This window comes from Dendropsophus ebraccatus, chromosome 3, assembly GCF_027789765.1.
Source record: "Dendropsophus ebraccatus isolate aDenEbr1 chromosome 3, aDenEbr1.pat, whole genome shotgun sequence".
NCBI lineage: Eukaryota > Metazoa > Chordata > Amphibia > Anura > Hylidae > Dendropsophus > Dendropsophus ebraccatus.
In genome coordinates this window covers 45,480,688-45,497,481 of record NC_091456.1, presented here as the reverse complement: position 1 = coordinate 45,497,481, position 16,794 = coordinate 45,480,688, and the positions used below count along the sequence as shown (strand labels likewise).

The 16,794-nt window shown below is 43.6% G+C and overlaps 1 protein-coding gene across 5 annotated transcripts in view; it reads left to right on the top strand.

The window, feature by feature from the left end:
• Window positions 1–12,891, top strand: part of JPH4 (junctophilin 4) — a 32,163-nt gene extending 19,272 nt beyond the window's left edge. For 4 of the 5 annotated variants that reach the window (XM_069964209.1, XM_069964208.1, XM_069964206.1 and 1 more), the window contains 3 exons: window positions 8,713–8,831; window positions 11,340–11,731; window positions 11,822–12,891. In XM_069964209.1, coding sequence (XP_069820310.1) covers window positions 8,713–8,831; window positions 11,340–11,731; window positions 11,822–11,902 — 592 coding nt within the window. In that variant the 3' untranslated portion in view covers window positions 11,903–12,891. The remainder of the gene's footprint in view (window positions 1–8,712; window positions 8,832–11,339; window positions 11,732–11,821) is intronic. The other variant, XM_069964210.1, reaches the window with a different exon arrangement.
• Window positions 12,892–16,794: the final 3,903 nt, after the last annotated feature.

The following is a 16,794-nucleotide window of genomic DNA, read 5'->3' as shown; positions in this document are numbered from 1 at the left end:
TGGTAATAGTCTTTCACCAGATTGGTATCTATAGTTCTATTAAATGGGTTGTCTAAGATTATCAAAAATAAGGGCCAATTTTATCTATAAGCGTTGCCACTCTGGTCCATAGGTTAGGTCTGCTACTGCAATACTGATCTTATTCCATTGCCAAAAATGGTGCTGTTTCTGCGGGGCGGGGGGTGGGGACCAACTTTTCCATATGTCAGTGTTGTATTGCACTCATATTTAAAATGTGTTGTCTAAATTTGGTAACATACAGTATAAGGCTATGTTCAGACATGGCAAAATAGCGGCCATTCTTTGATACAGCTGTGTCACAGAACGGCGGCTGACTGAGATGTTTAAATTGGCCGATGATGGAATATCAGCCGGGTAAACATCACCAACTCAACCCTTTGAGGACCAGGCCCATAATGACCCAGTGAACTGTGCAAATTTTCATTTTTGCGTTTTTGATTTTTCCTCCTCCCCTTCTAAGAGCTCTAGCACTTTCAGTTTTCTATCTACAGGGCCATGCAATGGCTTGTTTTTTTCAGGAGTAGTTGTACTTTGTAATGGCGTCTTTCATTCTACCATAACATGTATGATGGAACCCCAAAAATATTATTTATGAAGATATAAATTGTTAAAAAAGAATGCAATATGGTAATGTTTGAGGGGTTCCTGTGTCTATGTAATGCACTATATGGTAAAAGTGACATGATACCATTATTCTAAAGGTCAGTCCAAACACAACCACATGCAGGTTTACACAGATTCTCTAATGTTCTATTTTTATTTTTTTTATTAAATCCTGACGGAAAAAAGCACTTTATAAGCATTTCCCGTAATAAGTGTATATTGGTGACTTGTATAACTTTTGGGGGGCAATACAATACTTTAATAAATATTTTCGGTGGATTTCTCCTTTCATTGGAATGCGGGCATCGGGTGTGCCCACACTCTAATTAGCCATAGCACACAATGTAAAGTACGTCTGGGTGCCGTACTTTACATTGTGTGCACGGGCTATTTCGTGCAGCCGCTGTTCACTGAAACGCACAGAATAGATATGTCAGTTTTCTCATGGAATCCCGTTTGCACTACAGTGTGTATACACAGCGGGGTTAATGTGATCGGCTGCTGTCATTAAACAACGACCGTTGCAACAATGGCCGTTGTTTAATGAAAAAATACATAGTGTGAACGAGGCCTAATAATAAATACAGAGGTTGATGCTTATCAGACATAGAATAAGTGTAAAGACTTCAGTCACTAGAGTGTGCCTGAGCATATAAACATAAAAGGGTGTAGTATATAGACACTACTAAATTATTCATCCTTATCAAGCTGTCTCTATACACAAAGTAGATGAGGACTACAGATTTGCGGTTTCGAGGACTAGTCATAGCCATAAAAGGATGAATATCACAATATTCCATTAGAAATATTTTGCAGGCCATGTTATTTGCTACTTCTTGCACGTACTGTGTTATGTTATTAAACATATATTATCTCAGCTCATCTCCTTATCTGCAATGATTTATATATTTTACAAGGATAACTAGAGTGTCCAAGTGCTGCTGGCAAGCCTCCAAGACACTGAAAGGATATTGTTCTCCCTTTTATTTTACATTTAGCCGGGAGCAAATTGCAAGCAAGCATAAATTACATGGGGAAGCATTCTGCTCTTTTCTTGTATTTGCATTTTATCGACAGTATATAACAGTTACAGCAATCACTGACTGTACCGTCCTGCGCCTGACAGATTGGAAGGAAAGAAACTACTGAGGAAATTAATTAATGTAAAAGTAAAATAATAAATCTAACAGTAAATGTAAATGGGGATAAACCAGAAGAGTGGTTCATCTTCATCTAGCTTTTGGATTGGTTATATTTGTGTCGTAAAAGTAACTGGGAATTTTGGTGAATTCCTGAAAGGGGTGGTTTAGCAAAAATGTTTTTTTTTTTAAATCAGAAAGATTATATAGATTTGCAATTTACTTCTATTTAAAAATCTTAAGTCTTCCAGCTTCTGTATGTAAGAAATGGTGTATTCTTTCCTGTTTAACACAGTGCTCTCTGCTGCCACCTCTGTACGGGACAGGAACTGTCCAGGGCAGTAACAAATCCCCATAGAAAACCTCTTCTGCATTTGAAAGATTTTTTTGCTGGAGTTGCCCTTCTAGCCGTGAAGACCACAACCCAGTTTCACAACACTACTGCAATAGTGCTACAATCAAACTGCGTAGGGTGATGTGTAGCTGACTAGCAATTATTTTCAGCCAACAAAATTTTCTCGATTGTTAAAGAGGTTCTCCAGGAGTTAAAAACTGCTGCCCTTATAAAAAACATAATAAATATCTTATTCTTACCGTTCTCCCATTCTAATAGACCCCACAAAAGCATGGCCATGGCATTTTAATGCATTTCAATGTTCAGGCCACGCCTCTATGACACTTAAGAGCAGCATTTTTAGCTGATTGTAGCCTCAGACAACTACAATAAAGGTATAGGTAGTCTCACTACTTCCATAACCATGTAGCCAAGTAAGCAGTTTGGGACGCCTCTTGTAGCTGACAGCTTCCCTTTAAATTAAATAATAATCTAATGAAATCTTGTGGTGAATGGCATAAACCTAAGAAAATTTGGTTAATTTTTCGTCATTTCATCTTGTCCACAAAAAATGGAATAAAAAAAATCCAATCTATGCCAAAATGGTACCACTAAAACTACAGATTAGGGTTATGTTCACACTACGTAAAATAACGGCCGTTGTTTTCACCGGCTGGACTTTTGCGACCAAAACTACGGCCGTAGAATTACGATCATACGAGCTAGTCGTGAAACTACGTCCGTTGTTTAATTTTGATTCCTAGCATGTTCATAAACGGGATGAAACAGGTCATTTACCTTAAATACTGCGCCCACTAAACCACTCAGAAAATATTTTACATCAAAATCAAGTTTAATTCGACAGATATAAATTTCACGTTCGCGGCTGCATTGAAATCCACGGCCGTTGTTGCAGTATTACCGGCCGGAAATAATTGACTTGTTCATTTTTCACGGGGCCGTATAAACAACGGCCATTATCTGATACGTAGTGTGAATTAAACGGCCGTAGTTACATTGCATTGCAGTCATTATAGGGAACCGTAGTTTTGCGGCGCGGACAACGGCCGTTATTTTACGTAGTGTGAACATAGCCTAGAACTAAAAAAAAGGCCCCTATAAAGCCCAGTATATATTAAACATAATTGAAAGAAGGTTCTAGGGGGTCAAAAAATTGCAATTAACACATTTTTTAAAGGCTATCATTCCGCTCACGTGGCGGGATACTTTTTCAAAACTCTGTCTGGTATGTAGTCCACTACTAATGTAAGGATATAGCTCTACCGGCAGTTCCATAGACCACTTGCTTTAGGAGCAGACTATGTACCAGTACACAATCTATTAGGATAATATGATAAAAAAAAAGTTGTTTTTTTTCATATACAGTATTTACACTGTGCAATCATCATTACGACTGGATAGAAACAAATCATGGGTGTAGATGAGCCTATAGGTCAGTGTTTACCAGCCAGGCTTATCAGGAACCCTGGGGGCTTCTTAAGCCCTGATCAGGGGTTCACCAGAACACAGCAACAAGATCAAAATGATAGCACTAGAGAAGAATGATGGAGTATGTTACCTTCCGCCACTGTGAGGGCTGTGAGCTGCTGCATAGAACGATGACCCGCTGATAGTTCTTACAAGATGCTGTAATGGAGTGTGTTCTGAGACATCTGACAGCACGACTTTCCTGCTGGGCTGTGATCACAAAGTCTGCTGGAGCCAAGGGACTCGGAAACTGTGGGGCTGGAGGCTGCAGCTGTACAGAGTAAGGACTCCTGTACACGTCCATATTGGTTTTGTGGGTCAACAAAACCAATGATTCCTAGGGCACCAATGGCTAGTGTGATCTTGGGGCCTCCCGCAATCACAGATCACTCACAGTTCAGGACGCACGCTCTGAAATCCACAGTCATGTGCATTGGTCCATAGAATACAATGGGTCCCATAATATTCACAATTGAGGACCCGCAATAGTGGACAGTATGCAGATTGTGTATTACAGTCCCTAAGGGGCCCTAAGTGCTGTAGTGGTTTGTAGAAGATGGAGGAGAGGCTCTCCATGGACCAACAGGCTATTAACCTATGTTCACACAGTGTATTTGTGAAACGCTTTTATAAGGCTAGGTTCACGCAGTGTTTTTGTTTCCATTCCAGTATGTTTAATTTTGCTGTATAGAAAAAGGTTTTTAAATGTATTTGTGGGGAAAAAACGTATATGTGTTGTGTTTTTTTTTTTTTTTTTGTATGTTAATAGAATCAATTTTTGGTATGTCTTAAAGGGAATGTGTGATCAGAAAAATACATTTTTGGTGATGGATTTTCAAATTTTCCATTATACTATATATTTTTAGATAATCCTAAAGTCTTGCAATGTTAGGCTATGTTGATACTATGTAAAAGAACGGCCGTTGTTGCCACGGGCAACAACGGCAGTACTTTATGCGGGGTGGAACAATGCCTTATTTTCAATAGGATCCCGGCCGGAGCGTATACACATCGTATGCGCTCCGGCCGGGATCCCATGTGGGGCCGCAAAGAACTGACATGTCAGTTTTCTGCAGCCGCAATTCAATGAATTGGGGCCGTAGGAAACCCTGTCAGTTCAAACAGTCAAGCGAGCGGCTCTGTGTGCTATGGGAAGCTCTGATGCGGGTGCTGATGCGCCCGCATCAGAGCTCTGTGGCCGGGAAGATCATCCGGCTGGTACTTAACTACCGGCCGGTCTCTATACGTAGTGTGAACATAGCCTTATAAAGTAATCCCTTGCAGTTTTTATTTCCACCATTATGCAGTTTTTGCTCAGTGTGAACTGGGCCTTAGGCATAAAACTAAGCAAAAGCTTCCTGTTCTGTACAGATCATTTCCCAGCATTGTCCTCCTAATCAGGAGTACAATGAAAGGTGACACCAGTAGATAGATAACAGAGGTCACTGAGCATGCCCAGAAGCCTTTTCCATTCATCTGAATAGACCAGGTCCTGTCTATTGTGCCTACATTTCATGGGCTTGCTGTAAAGCATATCATCTAAATGCTGTTAAAAATAACATCTTTCAGTATCTGTCCCCAATCAGTAAAAAAAAAATAATCTAGGTGATACATTACATTACACTTAAGACAAGCATTGTGGGGGAGTAGCAGGAACAGCTGCTGAGTATGCTCATAACTGCAAGTAAAGCGTCTGTGCATTTCTGTAATAACTTTTAAAGGAGAAGTCTGGAATTTTTTTTATTAAAGTATTCCCAGTGTCCCCCTGCCATCATCCTCTCCAGCAGCCACAGGCTGCACAGCTCTGGGAGTCGGGTCGTGACATCACCATGTTATCCAGGAAGTGAAGCCTTGATGCAGTAGTAAGTGCAGGGAAAAAAGCACTTTATCAGCATTTCCTGTAATAAGTGTATATTGGGGATTTGTATAACTTTTGGGGGGCAATACAATACTTTAATAAAAAAAATTTGCCGGACTTCTCCTTTAAGCTTGTGTGCCATATGTATTGGGAACTGGCATGCTTAAAGTGAATGTACCACTAGTTCATTGCTTTTTGTTTTGTACATGAATAGAGTGGCGCCAGTGCCACGGTCCTTTTTTTAGAACCACCACCCTGGTTCCTACGTATGGCACTGGTCTATTACCAAGCACCATCTAGGCATAAGGCACTGGAGGCGGGCCCACCAGCCCAGTGTAGTGATCTCCCCTCTGTGACGCTGCTTTGTTAGAATCAATAAAGCCGCGTTACAGAGGGGAGGGGTTTTTGTAACACTGGGGGCTGACGGGCCTGCCCCCGGTGCCTCATGCCCTCCTGGTGCTCAGTAATAGACCAGGCGGCAGTTTAAAAAAAGGACCACGGCACCGGCATGCCCGCCCCCGCACTGGTCTGTTCATGTAGAACAGGGGTGTCAAACTCAAATACACAGTGGGCCAAAATTAAAAAATTGGACAAAGACACGGGCTAACCTTGATAATTATTGAAGCGCGAATGCTTCGGTCCTGGCATCATTGGCGTGAGTCTCCCAGTGCTGTGCACTATGATAAATTACATGATAAATTGCTATGACATAATTAAACCCCAACCCATGTAATAGCCAACGTCCCCCAATATTACCCAATGTAGTAGCCAACTCAACCAAAATTGCCCCACATATTAGCCAGCCCTGCCAATAGTGCCCAAATAATAGCCAGCCCCCCAAATTTCCCATATAGTAGCCAACCCTCCCCAATAGTCTCTTTTGTAGTAGCCAACCCTCCCCTGTAGTCTCATATAGTAGCCAGCACTCCCCTGTAGTCTCATATAGCAGTCAGCCCTCCCCCATAGTCTCATATAGTAGTCAGCCCTCCCCTGTAGTCTCTTATATAGTAGCCAGCCCTCCCCCATAGTATCATATAGTGGCCAGCCCTCCCCCAGAGTCTGATATAGTAGCCAGCCCTCCCCCATAGTCTCTTATATAGTAGCCAGCCCTCCCCCATAGTATCATATAGTGGCCAGCCCTCCCCAATAGTCTCTTATATAGTAGTCAGCCCTCCCCCATAGTCTCTTATGTAGTAGCCAGCCCTCCCCAGTAGTCTCCTATAGTAGCCAGCCCTCCCCAGTAGTCTCCTATAGTAGCCAGCCCTCCCCAGTAGTCTCATATAGTAGCCAGCCCTCCCCAGTAGTCTCATATAGTACGCAGCCCTCCCCCATAGTCTCATATAGTACGCAGCCCTCCCCAGTAGTCTTATAGTAGCCAGCCCTCCCCAGTAGTCTCATATAGTACGCAGCCCTCCCCCATAGTCTCATATAGTAGCCAGCCCTCCCCAGTAGTCTCATATAGTAGCCACCCCTCCCCAGTAGTCTCATATAGTAGCCAGCACTCCCCCATAGCCTCATATATAGTAGCCAGCCCTCCCCTGTAGTCTCATATAGCAGTCAGCCCTCCCCCATAGTCTCATATAGTAGCCAGCCCTCCCCCATAGTCTCTTATATAGTAGCCAGCCCTCCCCCATAGTATCATATAGTGGCCAGCCCTCCTCAATAGTCTCTTATATAGTAGTCAGCCCTCCCCCATAGTCTCTTATGTAGTAGCCAGCCCTCCCCAGTAGTCTCATATAGTAGACAGCCCTCCCCAGTAGTCTCATATAGTAGCCAGCCCTCCTCAGTAGTCTCATATAGTAGCCAGCCCTCCCCCATAGTCTCATATAGTAGCCAGCCCTCCCCAGTAGTCTCATATAGTAGCCAGCCCTCCCCCATAGTCTCATATAGTAGCCAGCCCTCCCCAATAGTCTCATATAGTAGCCAGCCCTCCCCAGTAGTCTCATATAGTACGCAGCCCTCCCCCGTAGTCTCATATAGTAGCCAGCTCTCCCCAGTAGTCTCATATAGTAGCCAGCCCTCCTCAGTAGTCTCATATAGTAGCCAGCCCTCCCCCATAGTCTCTTATATAGTAGCCAGCCCTCCCCCATAGTCTCTTATATAGTAGCCAGCCCTCCCCCATAGTATCATATAGTGGCCAGCCCTCCTCAATAGTCTCTTATATAGTAGCCAGCCCTCCCCCATAGTCTCTTATGTAGTAGCCAGCCCTCCCCAGTAGTCTCATATAGTAGCCAGCTCTCCCCAGTAGTCTCATATAGTAGCCAGCCCTCCCCCATAGTCTCATATAGTAGCCAGCCCTCCCCAGTAGTCTCATATAGTAGCCAGCCCTCCCCCATAGTCTCATATAGTAGCCAGCCCTCTCCCATAGTCTCATATAGTAGCCAGCCCTCTCCCATAGTCTCATATAGTAGCCAGCCCTCCCCAATAGTCTCATATAGTAGCCAGCCCTCCCCTGTAGTCTCATATAGTACGCAGCCCTCCCCAGTAGTCTCATATAGTACGCAGCCCTCCCCAGTAGTCTCATATAGTAGCTACCACTCCCCAGTAGTCTCATATAGTACGCAGCCCTCCCCCATAGTCTCATATAGTAGCCACCCCTCCCCAGTAGTCTCATATAGTATTTAGCCCTCCCCCATAGTCTCATATAGTAGCCACCCCTCCGCAGTAGTCTCATATAGTAGCCACCCCTCCCCAGTAGTCTCATATAGTAGCCAGCCCTCCCCCATAGTCTCATATATAGTAGCCAGCCCTCCCCCATAGTCTTATATAGTAGCCATGGTGGGCCAGATGTAATTCAAACTCTGAATTGCGTGTTGGGCCAAAAATAATGGCACTACGGGCCAGAGTTTGACATGACTGATGTAGAAAATAAAAAAGCAATGTACTAGTGGTACATTTTCTTTAATATGCCCCTGAAGACTAAAGTTTGTGTGTTGGAGAAGTTACTAGACTGTGTGTTCCTCCTTTTACTGCTTCATGCCCTCCTTGCAGGGTAGTCACCTGCCCAACCTCTCGCATCCCACACCTTAGCCCACCACGTCTTACAAATACACAAAGCAGAATCTTTTTATTCAAGACAATTTGCTAAATATACACTGTCACAATTACCTTCTTATAGTGTGTAGTCTATACTACATGGAGCATCTTTATTTCTCAGTTCCTGTATTATGATACAGACACACACAGAGCACTGTCAGAATGAATCAGCCTTTGAGCGTCTTTGAATCCTCCCTCCTGATGTGTCTCTTTATGTCTTTTTTGCTTGTCAGTGCTGCTGATGCTCGACTTCAAGCCGATTCTGCTTCTGTAGCTGCACAACAGGCACTGGAAGCGTCTCGTACCGCACGAATCCTCTCTCATGACCTGGAGGAACTGCTGGAGACACCAAGTGAGCACATTATCCAGTGAAATACACTTGCATGCACACAGAAAATATTTGGACGCACTAGCTAGGAAAGGTTGTAAATGGACCAGGTTTATAAATCAATGTGTAAAGGTTCCAGTCTGGTAAGTTCACCTGAGAAAACGCCAAAAGTGTATGAAATCTAACCGAAAGAAGTATGGGAATCGCTAGAGACATACAGGGGGAGATTTAACAAAGGGTGTATAATATACACTGGTGTAAACTGCCCACAGCAACCAATCACAGCTCAGCTTTCCGCTCTGGTAAAATGAAAGCTGAGCTGTGATTGGTTGCTGTGGACAGTTTACACCAGTCTATATTTTACAGTCTTTGATAAACCTGGGCCATAGTCTTGTCTAACTTTGCTTTCCAGCCTGCTCTGTTTTATTTTTACTACTTGTACTGTGTGTCTTGGTATTACAACCTCTAACAGATACATTTTTATATACCTGTCCTCAGGTTGTACTGTATGTGGTGTTACAACTCAATATGAAATATGCAAATGCAATACCACATACAAATTGGGCTCAGGCCTGGTGTTGTTTTCAGAAGAAAGCTGCAAGGTTTCCAAATCCCGGTGAACACTTACTGGTCGGGTTTACACTAGTTATGGAACTGGCCGTTCTATGACATGGCTGTGTCACAAAACGACCAGTGTCAGTGACGTTCATCATGGCCGGTACTGCAGTAGCGGCCGAATGAGCTTAATTTCTTTTTAGGCTATGTTCACACTGCGTATCAGACCGGCCGTTCCGTGACTCCGACTGGGTCACGGAACGGCCGGTCTCTGGCCGGATCATCTCGGCCGGTACTTAAGCGGAGCTCTGATGCGGGCGCATCAGCGTGTGCCCGCATCAGGGCTTCCCATAGCCCACAGTGAAGCAAGCGGCCGGAGCCGCTCACTTCACTGTGTGAACTGACAGGGCTTTCTGCGGCCGGAATTCACTGAATTCCGGCTGCAGAAAACTGACCTGTCATTTTTTTCCCGCACTGCACAGATCCCGGCCGGAGCGTATACGATGTGTGTACGCTCCGGCCGGGATCCAATTGCACACAAGGCTATGTTCAACGCCGCAAAACTATGGCTATAGTTCTGCGGCGAGAACTACGGCCGTAGTTTTACGTAGTGTGAAAATAGCCTTAATCGGGAAGCGGGCGCATTCAGGTATGCCTGCATTCCAATTACCTAAGCACACAATGTAAAGTGCGGCCTGAGCCGAACTTTACATTGTCTGCTCTGTCAGTCTTGTGCGGCCGCTATTCAATAAATGGCAGCCGCACAAAACTGACATGTCAGTTTTCGGTGCCGCCTCAGGGAATCCCAGTTGGAGTGTTTATAGAGTGTATACACTGCGGGAGGAATTCCATAGCAATGAATGTGATTGGTAAATTCATTAAATAAGGGCCGTGGTTGCCACTACGGCAGTTGTTTAATGAATTTATATGTAGTGTGAACTTAGCCTGAGGGTTCAAACCTACTTGTCGGATCTGTAGCGAGTCTCCTCGCTTCCTTTTTGCAGCGAGACTCGCTGCAGATCCCGACCCTATACTTTCAATAGCAGAGAAACTCTGTACATCCCTGTTGCGATTTTGTCTGCAGCCTGCCCCATTAACCCCCCGGCCGCCAGACATTATACATTACCTGGTCCCCGTTCCTGCTTGCTTCGGGGCTCCCGGTGTCTTCACAGCCCGCCCGGCCAATCAGTGCGGCTGGGGGCTGCGGGGCTGGGGACGATCGTGCGGCCGGGGGCTGCGGGGCGATCGTGCGGCCGGGGGCTGGGGGCGATCGTGCGGCCAAGGGGCTGGGGGCGATCATGCGGCCAGGGGCGATCGTGCGGCCGGGGGCAATGGTGCGGCCGGGGGCAATGGTGCGGGCGATCGGGGCTGCAGGGGGATGGGCAGGATACAGTATACATTACCGGGTCCCCGCTCCTGCTTGCTTCGGCGGCTCCCAACACGTTCCGCCTGGCCAATCAGTGCGCTGCCCCGCCGCAGCGCACTGATTGGCCGGGCGGGCCGTGAAGACACCAGGAGCCCGAAGCAAGCAGGAACGGGGACCCGCTAATGTATAATGTCCGGCGGCCGGGGGGTTAATGGGGCGGGCTGCAGACAAAATCGCAGCAGGGATGTACATCCCTGCTGCGATTTTGTCTTCCATTGAAAGAATAGGGGCTGGATCCGCAACGAGTCTCGCTGCAAATACGCAGCAAGGGGACTCGCTGCGGATCCGGCAAGTGGGTTTGTACCCTAAAGCTGAATATTCTACAAACTGCAAAGATATCTGAGGAGAGAGTAGATACAGTTAAGCATAGTGATTACTGGTACCAATGATTTATACCAGCAAAGGACCTTGCGCATATGCCAATGGTTCTGTATACATAAAAAATAAATAATTAAATAAATTATATATATATATATATATATATATATATATATATACACATATGTTAAATGTAAAAAACAGTAATTTTTTGGGATGTTTTTTCTTTACAGGCTCACAATGTGTACAGGATGAGGAGGAGCACAGCGTTGAAGGTGATATGCCTTGGCTTAGACAATGTCCCACTGAGATGTGTAATGACGGAACACCTTTGTCTGACCAAACCCCAGAACCAAGCTTGCCTCCCAGCCACCCTGACACTCCCCCAGGTCTGTTGTGCAACCATCTCAGAGACGGGACTCCGTGCCCCCCCATCCAGGAAGAAGATTCTCCTTCTCAGTTGGGAACCCCAGCACATGTTGTTGATCAACCAGTGGTACAAGAAACCACTGAATCCATGCCTGAAAATGAACTGAATAACCCTTCACCCAGCATAGAATGCATGGAAGAACCAGTGGCTACTGGGGGGATACATGAGCCCCCCCCAAAACCTCGTATGCAAATGGTGAGATTTCCCTCTAGATGTGAAATTTCTTTTTGCGTTCTGCTTTTTGTATACTTTTCTCTCTCTGATATGAATCTTCCTTTTCTGCAGGATGCTGACCCTCTTGTGGTGGCTGTCGTGCTGTTTCTCGATGTTTCGCTCGCATTCCTCATCTCGTATTTTCTGACATGAGATGAAAAGTGTTCTCTCACAAAGTCTCTCCTATCTGTCTCTCCTTCTCTACCTCTCTATCCCTAATGTTTACATGAAAAGGGCTTCTCTCTCTCTCTTCCTTTCTCTCGTCTCCCATCGTACCCTTTCGTCTCATACTGTTACAACCTCTTCATCCTTCTCTTTTGCTGGCAACACATCTAGATCCGATTTTTCGCCCCTATCAACTGTCTCTATCATAAAGGTCACACGTCTATTAGACCCAGTCACAGAGATCCAGTTTAGGGGTAAGAGCACTATAAATTTGTGACCTGGATTAGCTGTCCTCGTTCACATCTGTTAGTGTGACCATGAGAATGACTATTTTTTTATACTTTTTGAGAGTGGTCAGATTTTGATCATACAAGATGAGGTGACACATGGCACAAAGCCACATACTTGGCATATAGTGAACAAATTGGTTGAAACCTTTTATTTGTGTAGCCAGCCTGAATATTAGTAGTTCCATCAATCCCGATAAAAGAAAAAAAAAAGGACTATGACTGTTGAAACTCTTCTACCAATTGTGTTCTTTTCTTCTGTACTGTTTACTGCATTTCTTTCTCTTCTCTTCCTATTAAGTATGCTTTCAAGGAATGTGATGATCCTGTTCAGTATCTTTGCAACGTTATTTTTCCATTGCAGTAGAATTTTGCACCTCAACTCATTCCTCCGACAGCCTCAAAGCAACCCACCATGGATATGCTCTCCCCTTGCCTGCATCACTCCTTTTTTCAGATCCTTTTCCAGTGCTTCCCCATCTTAACATGCATCCTATTGACTTCTGTATGTCATGCCATATTGCCTGAACCCTTGCTTTAATCTATCGCCTATTTATCTCCTTAAATTGCCTTGTGCTCCTGTTGCCTCATGCTTTATGCCCCCTTTCAGAGCATGCACTCCACTATTTTTGTAGCAGTATTTTGCCTTTGACTGAACCTGAAAGATGCAAAAAAAGAATATAATTTAAAATAAAGCTAAAATAAGAAAACTTTAATAATAGTTGTTTGTAATTTATGGTTGGATTCACTACAATGGCTACGTGAAAGGACATAATGAGTAACAAATATGTGTCAAATGAACTAAGTATATGGTATGTCACTTTCTTAGGCTGGGTTCACACTGTGTCTTAGGCTAGGGTCTAGTAGAACAAAAAAAATGCTGCACACTGATTGTTTTTTGTCCCATAATTTCATTTAGATTCTGTAACTAAGGCCCTGAGCCTCTGACACAGTGTGAGCCTATCCTTAAAGTGGTATTTCACTTTAAAAAAAAGATTTTATGAATTGGGCTGTTTGTCTGCAGCACATCCTCACTTAGACCCTGAAGCTACTGAAAATTCTCACTTCCTAGTCCACTTTGTCTCCACTCCTCTGTCCTCCCCCTCCCTTCTGAGACCTAGGTCACATGATCTCTGTCTCTTTTGTATCCATGTATCCATGTTTTCCAGGCAGCCTTAGTGCTTTATCCAACTTCAGCAGCCACCGACAATCAAATACCGCACGGTTAGGTTCGGACGATATAACCATGTGCGGAATCGTCTGGATTCTTAAAATAAGCCATTATTGATCCCACATGGTGATCGGTGTAAATGAAAGATAATACCAAAAGCCAGAATGGAAGATTTTTGGCTATATCATCTCTCAGATAAAATGGAATATAAAGCAAATTAATTGTGCCATCCACCAAGGTCTGGTACTGATAAAAACTACAAATCACTGTGTACCAAATAAGCTTCATACCTCTCTGTAGATGAAGACATGACATAGTCATACAAGTCAGGATATGGTGATTCAAAACCATGTTTTTTTTTTCTACACAAGCAAAGAAAGCACAAAAAGTATATAGATTGCTGTACTTGAACACCTAACACAGAATAACACACAGAATAAAGATAACATATCAGTTTTATTGCAAAGTGAGCATGGTAGGAGCAAAATCCCATAATAGTTGCAAAATTATTAGTGTTTTGTGAGGGTTTTTTTTTTTTTTTTTTTTACAATTTTGGCCCAGAAATATTTATTTTTTCGGTTTTGCAGTATGTATTATGATAAAATGAAGAATGTCATTAAAAAGGTCTATTTGTCCTGCAAAAATTAGGCCTTTATATGTCTTATTATATGGAAAAATATAAGAGGTATCACTCTACTCTATAGTTATGGGAGGAGTTACAAATTTGCCAAAAATCTTGTACAAAATAAAAAGTTAAACTTTTTTTTTATTATTAAATGTGCTTTAAATTGCTCTATTCTGATCTCTTTAAATTTTTTTTTTTTTGGTCTATTGGGTTATTTGAGAGGTCATTTTTTTCACCATAATCTGTAGTTTTTATCAGTACCACAGTTGCGTATATGGGACTTTTTGATTACTTTTTATAAAAAAAAATTCTGGATGTGATGTAATAAAAAATCTGCTATTTTGCACTTTGAGTTTTTAAATTATTGCAGACAAAGGACACGGTCCGCACGATTCATCATTTTTGAACGTGAACGATATATGTAGTGTAACGATTATTTTGCGGTGGTTTAAAACGTTCTCTGGGGTGATCATGACCATACGACACACCTACTTTTTTTAAACCTTTTTATGAACGACTGAAAGATCTAATTTTACAAACCGATTAGTGAATTATCTTTCAAAGACCAACGATTTTTTTTCGACATGCTGAAAAACTATTTTGAACGACTCACCAACGATTTTGCAGTTGTCGTTCGCTTGTTAACAATAATTGTTCCGTGGAATAGCTGTAAACGAGCGGTCGTTGGAGCGAGTTTATGAACGATAATCGTTTCGTGGAATAGGGCCTTTAGACATTAACTCCAGATCACCAAAGTTACGTATATTACCCTTTCCCTTATACCCCTGGTATGTTATCATTAACCCATAAAATTCTAGCTAATTGTTTTGCACTATGCAGTAATATTTATGTGGTGGATCTGTATGGCATGGCTAAGAGGGAACAAAACTGCCCCATCCATTAGCTACAAAGGCTTAGGGGGAACATTATTCTGTCTGGAATCTGTTATATTGGTCCAATAGGTAACAGTCAGTAGCCTTCCTCAGGGACAGATGCTACCACAATGGGTCCTGACACATACAACCTCATGATGTTTATGTGGCAGTACACACAATATTGTTCCATGGCCCAGTGCAGCAGTGCCTGGACATGAAGAGGAGCCCAAAGTGGGCAGTGTAAGTATAGGAATTTGGTCTGGCTTCTATATAGTTTTTCTTGTGTGTTCTGGGGGCAGGGGCGGATTAACTTTACCTTAGGCCCCGGGCTGTTCACCAAGCCTGGGCCCCTCCACCCCACTGTAACTATGGCGGCACTAGCCTGGCGTTCATAGTACAGGACAGATAATGTCATGATGTCCTGATTTGTGCAAAATTGCCATAAAAAAACTGTTTTTTGCAAATCATGGCGGAAGTGAAGCCAGGAGACCACTGAAAGTATAAGTCTTTTTGGGTGGTCATGGGCCCCCGAGGAACTCAGGGCCCCGGGCTGCCGCCCGAAACGCCCCTATTATAATCCACTACTGTCTGGGGGTCTAAAAGGAGGGTTCTGGGGTTTGTGTTTTTTCAGGGCTTTGGGTCTCGTTTAGGAGTCTGTTCTTTGATCTGAATTGATTTAAGGGTCTTAAGTCTAAATTGATTTAGGGATCTGGTCTGGGGTCTGAATTATTGTTCCTATAAATATTGTGGTGTTTGCAGAAGCGAGGGGCCAAGATGCCTTAGCAGCAAACCCTGCAGTCATCAGGAGACGTTGTCATGGAGATCCAGGCAAGATGAAGAAGAATAGACAAGAGAATGTCTACAATCAAGATGTTACCTGTGAATCACAGGATTTATATAGGAGCTGTCACTTGTCCTGATAGATCGGTTTCAGTAAATGTTTTTATTCCAAAAAGCATTACTATGTAGTCTAATCGAAAACTAAGGGTTACCATTGCATTTGTCAGTCGGAGGTGTCCTTGATACTGTCGGCAATGTCAGTGACACTGTCATTGTTCGGGGACACAACCTTTGACAAAGAGAATGGTAACACCCAGTTGTCAATTTATTCATACCAGCAGAAAGAAATGTTTTGTTTCCAACCAGAATTCAAAGCGCTGGAGCGGAAAGGAACAGCCCATGGTCTATGGTCTACTAACACTTAGTATAATATAAGATATTCAATAGCATAATATGTAGCTATTGGACACTATAAAAGAATATCATATCACATTCAGTGTTATATTGAAGGTGTCCATCAACATCTTCAGCCTTAGGATCTTTAAAGCAGTACAGTATAGTCATATGTATAGACTATTATATAGTCACATCACATTACTTAATCAAAGTTTGAATAACTGCATCCTCCTACCATTTGAAGCACTATGGTTAAAAGTGTTAAAGGGATTTGGGACCGGGCGCTGAAAGTGTGCATTAAGTGGCAGCTCACTAGTTGGTAGCTGGTTACCGTTGCCTTAGGCGTCAGTGGAGGGGATGCTGCGCAAGTTCATTTCTTGTGTTGTAATCAAGTGTGAGATTTCGGCTGAGCGCTTCCTGCCATTTCTATTAGCACAGGTGCTGTAAACCTGGCTTCAATCCCTCATAACGTGTGTGGCGCTCCTCCGGTGTATGGCACCTGTGCAAATGCCAAAGACAGGAAGAGTGCAGCCCATGATTTCATATGAAGGACCAGGCTGTATGTGCCCTATACATGCTTTAAAAGTACTGTGTATATCCCAGGGCAAGGGTCTGTGAAGTCAAGGGATACCTCTGTGAGACTCAGCCAATGTGAGAACTGTGCTGGACATGCATTGCCTAGAGCAGATGGAGAAGTACCCATGTGACAAGGGGCTGCTGACAGGTCGGGACATGCATGATTGGGG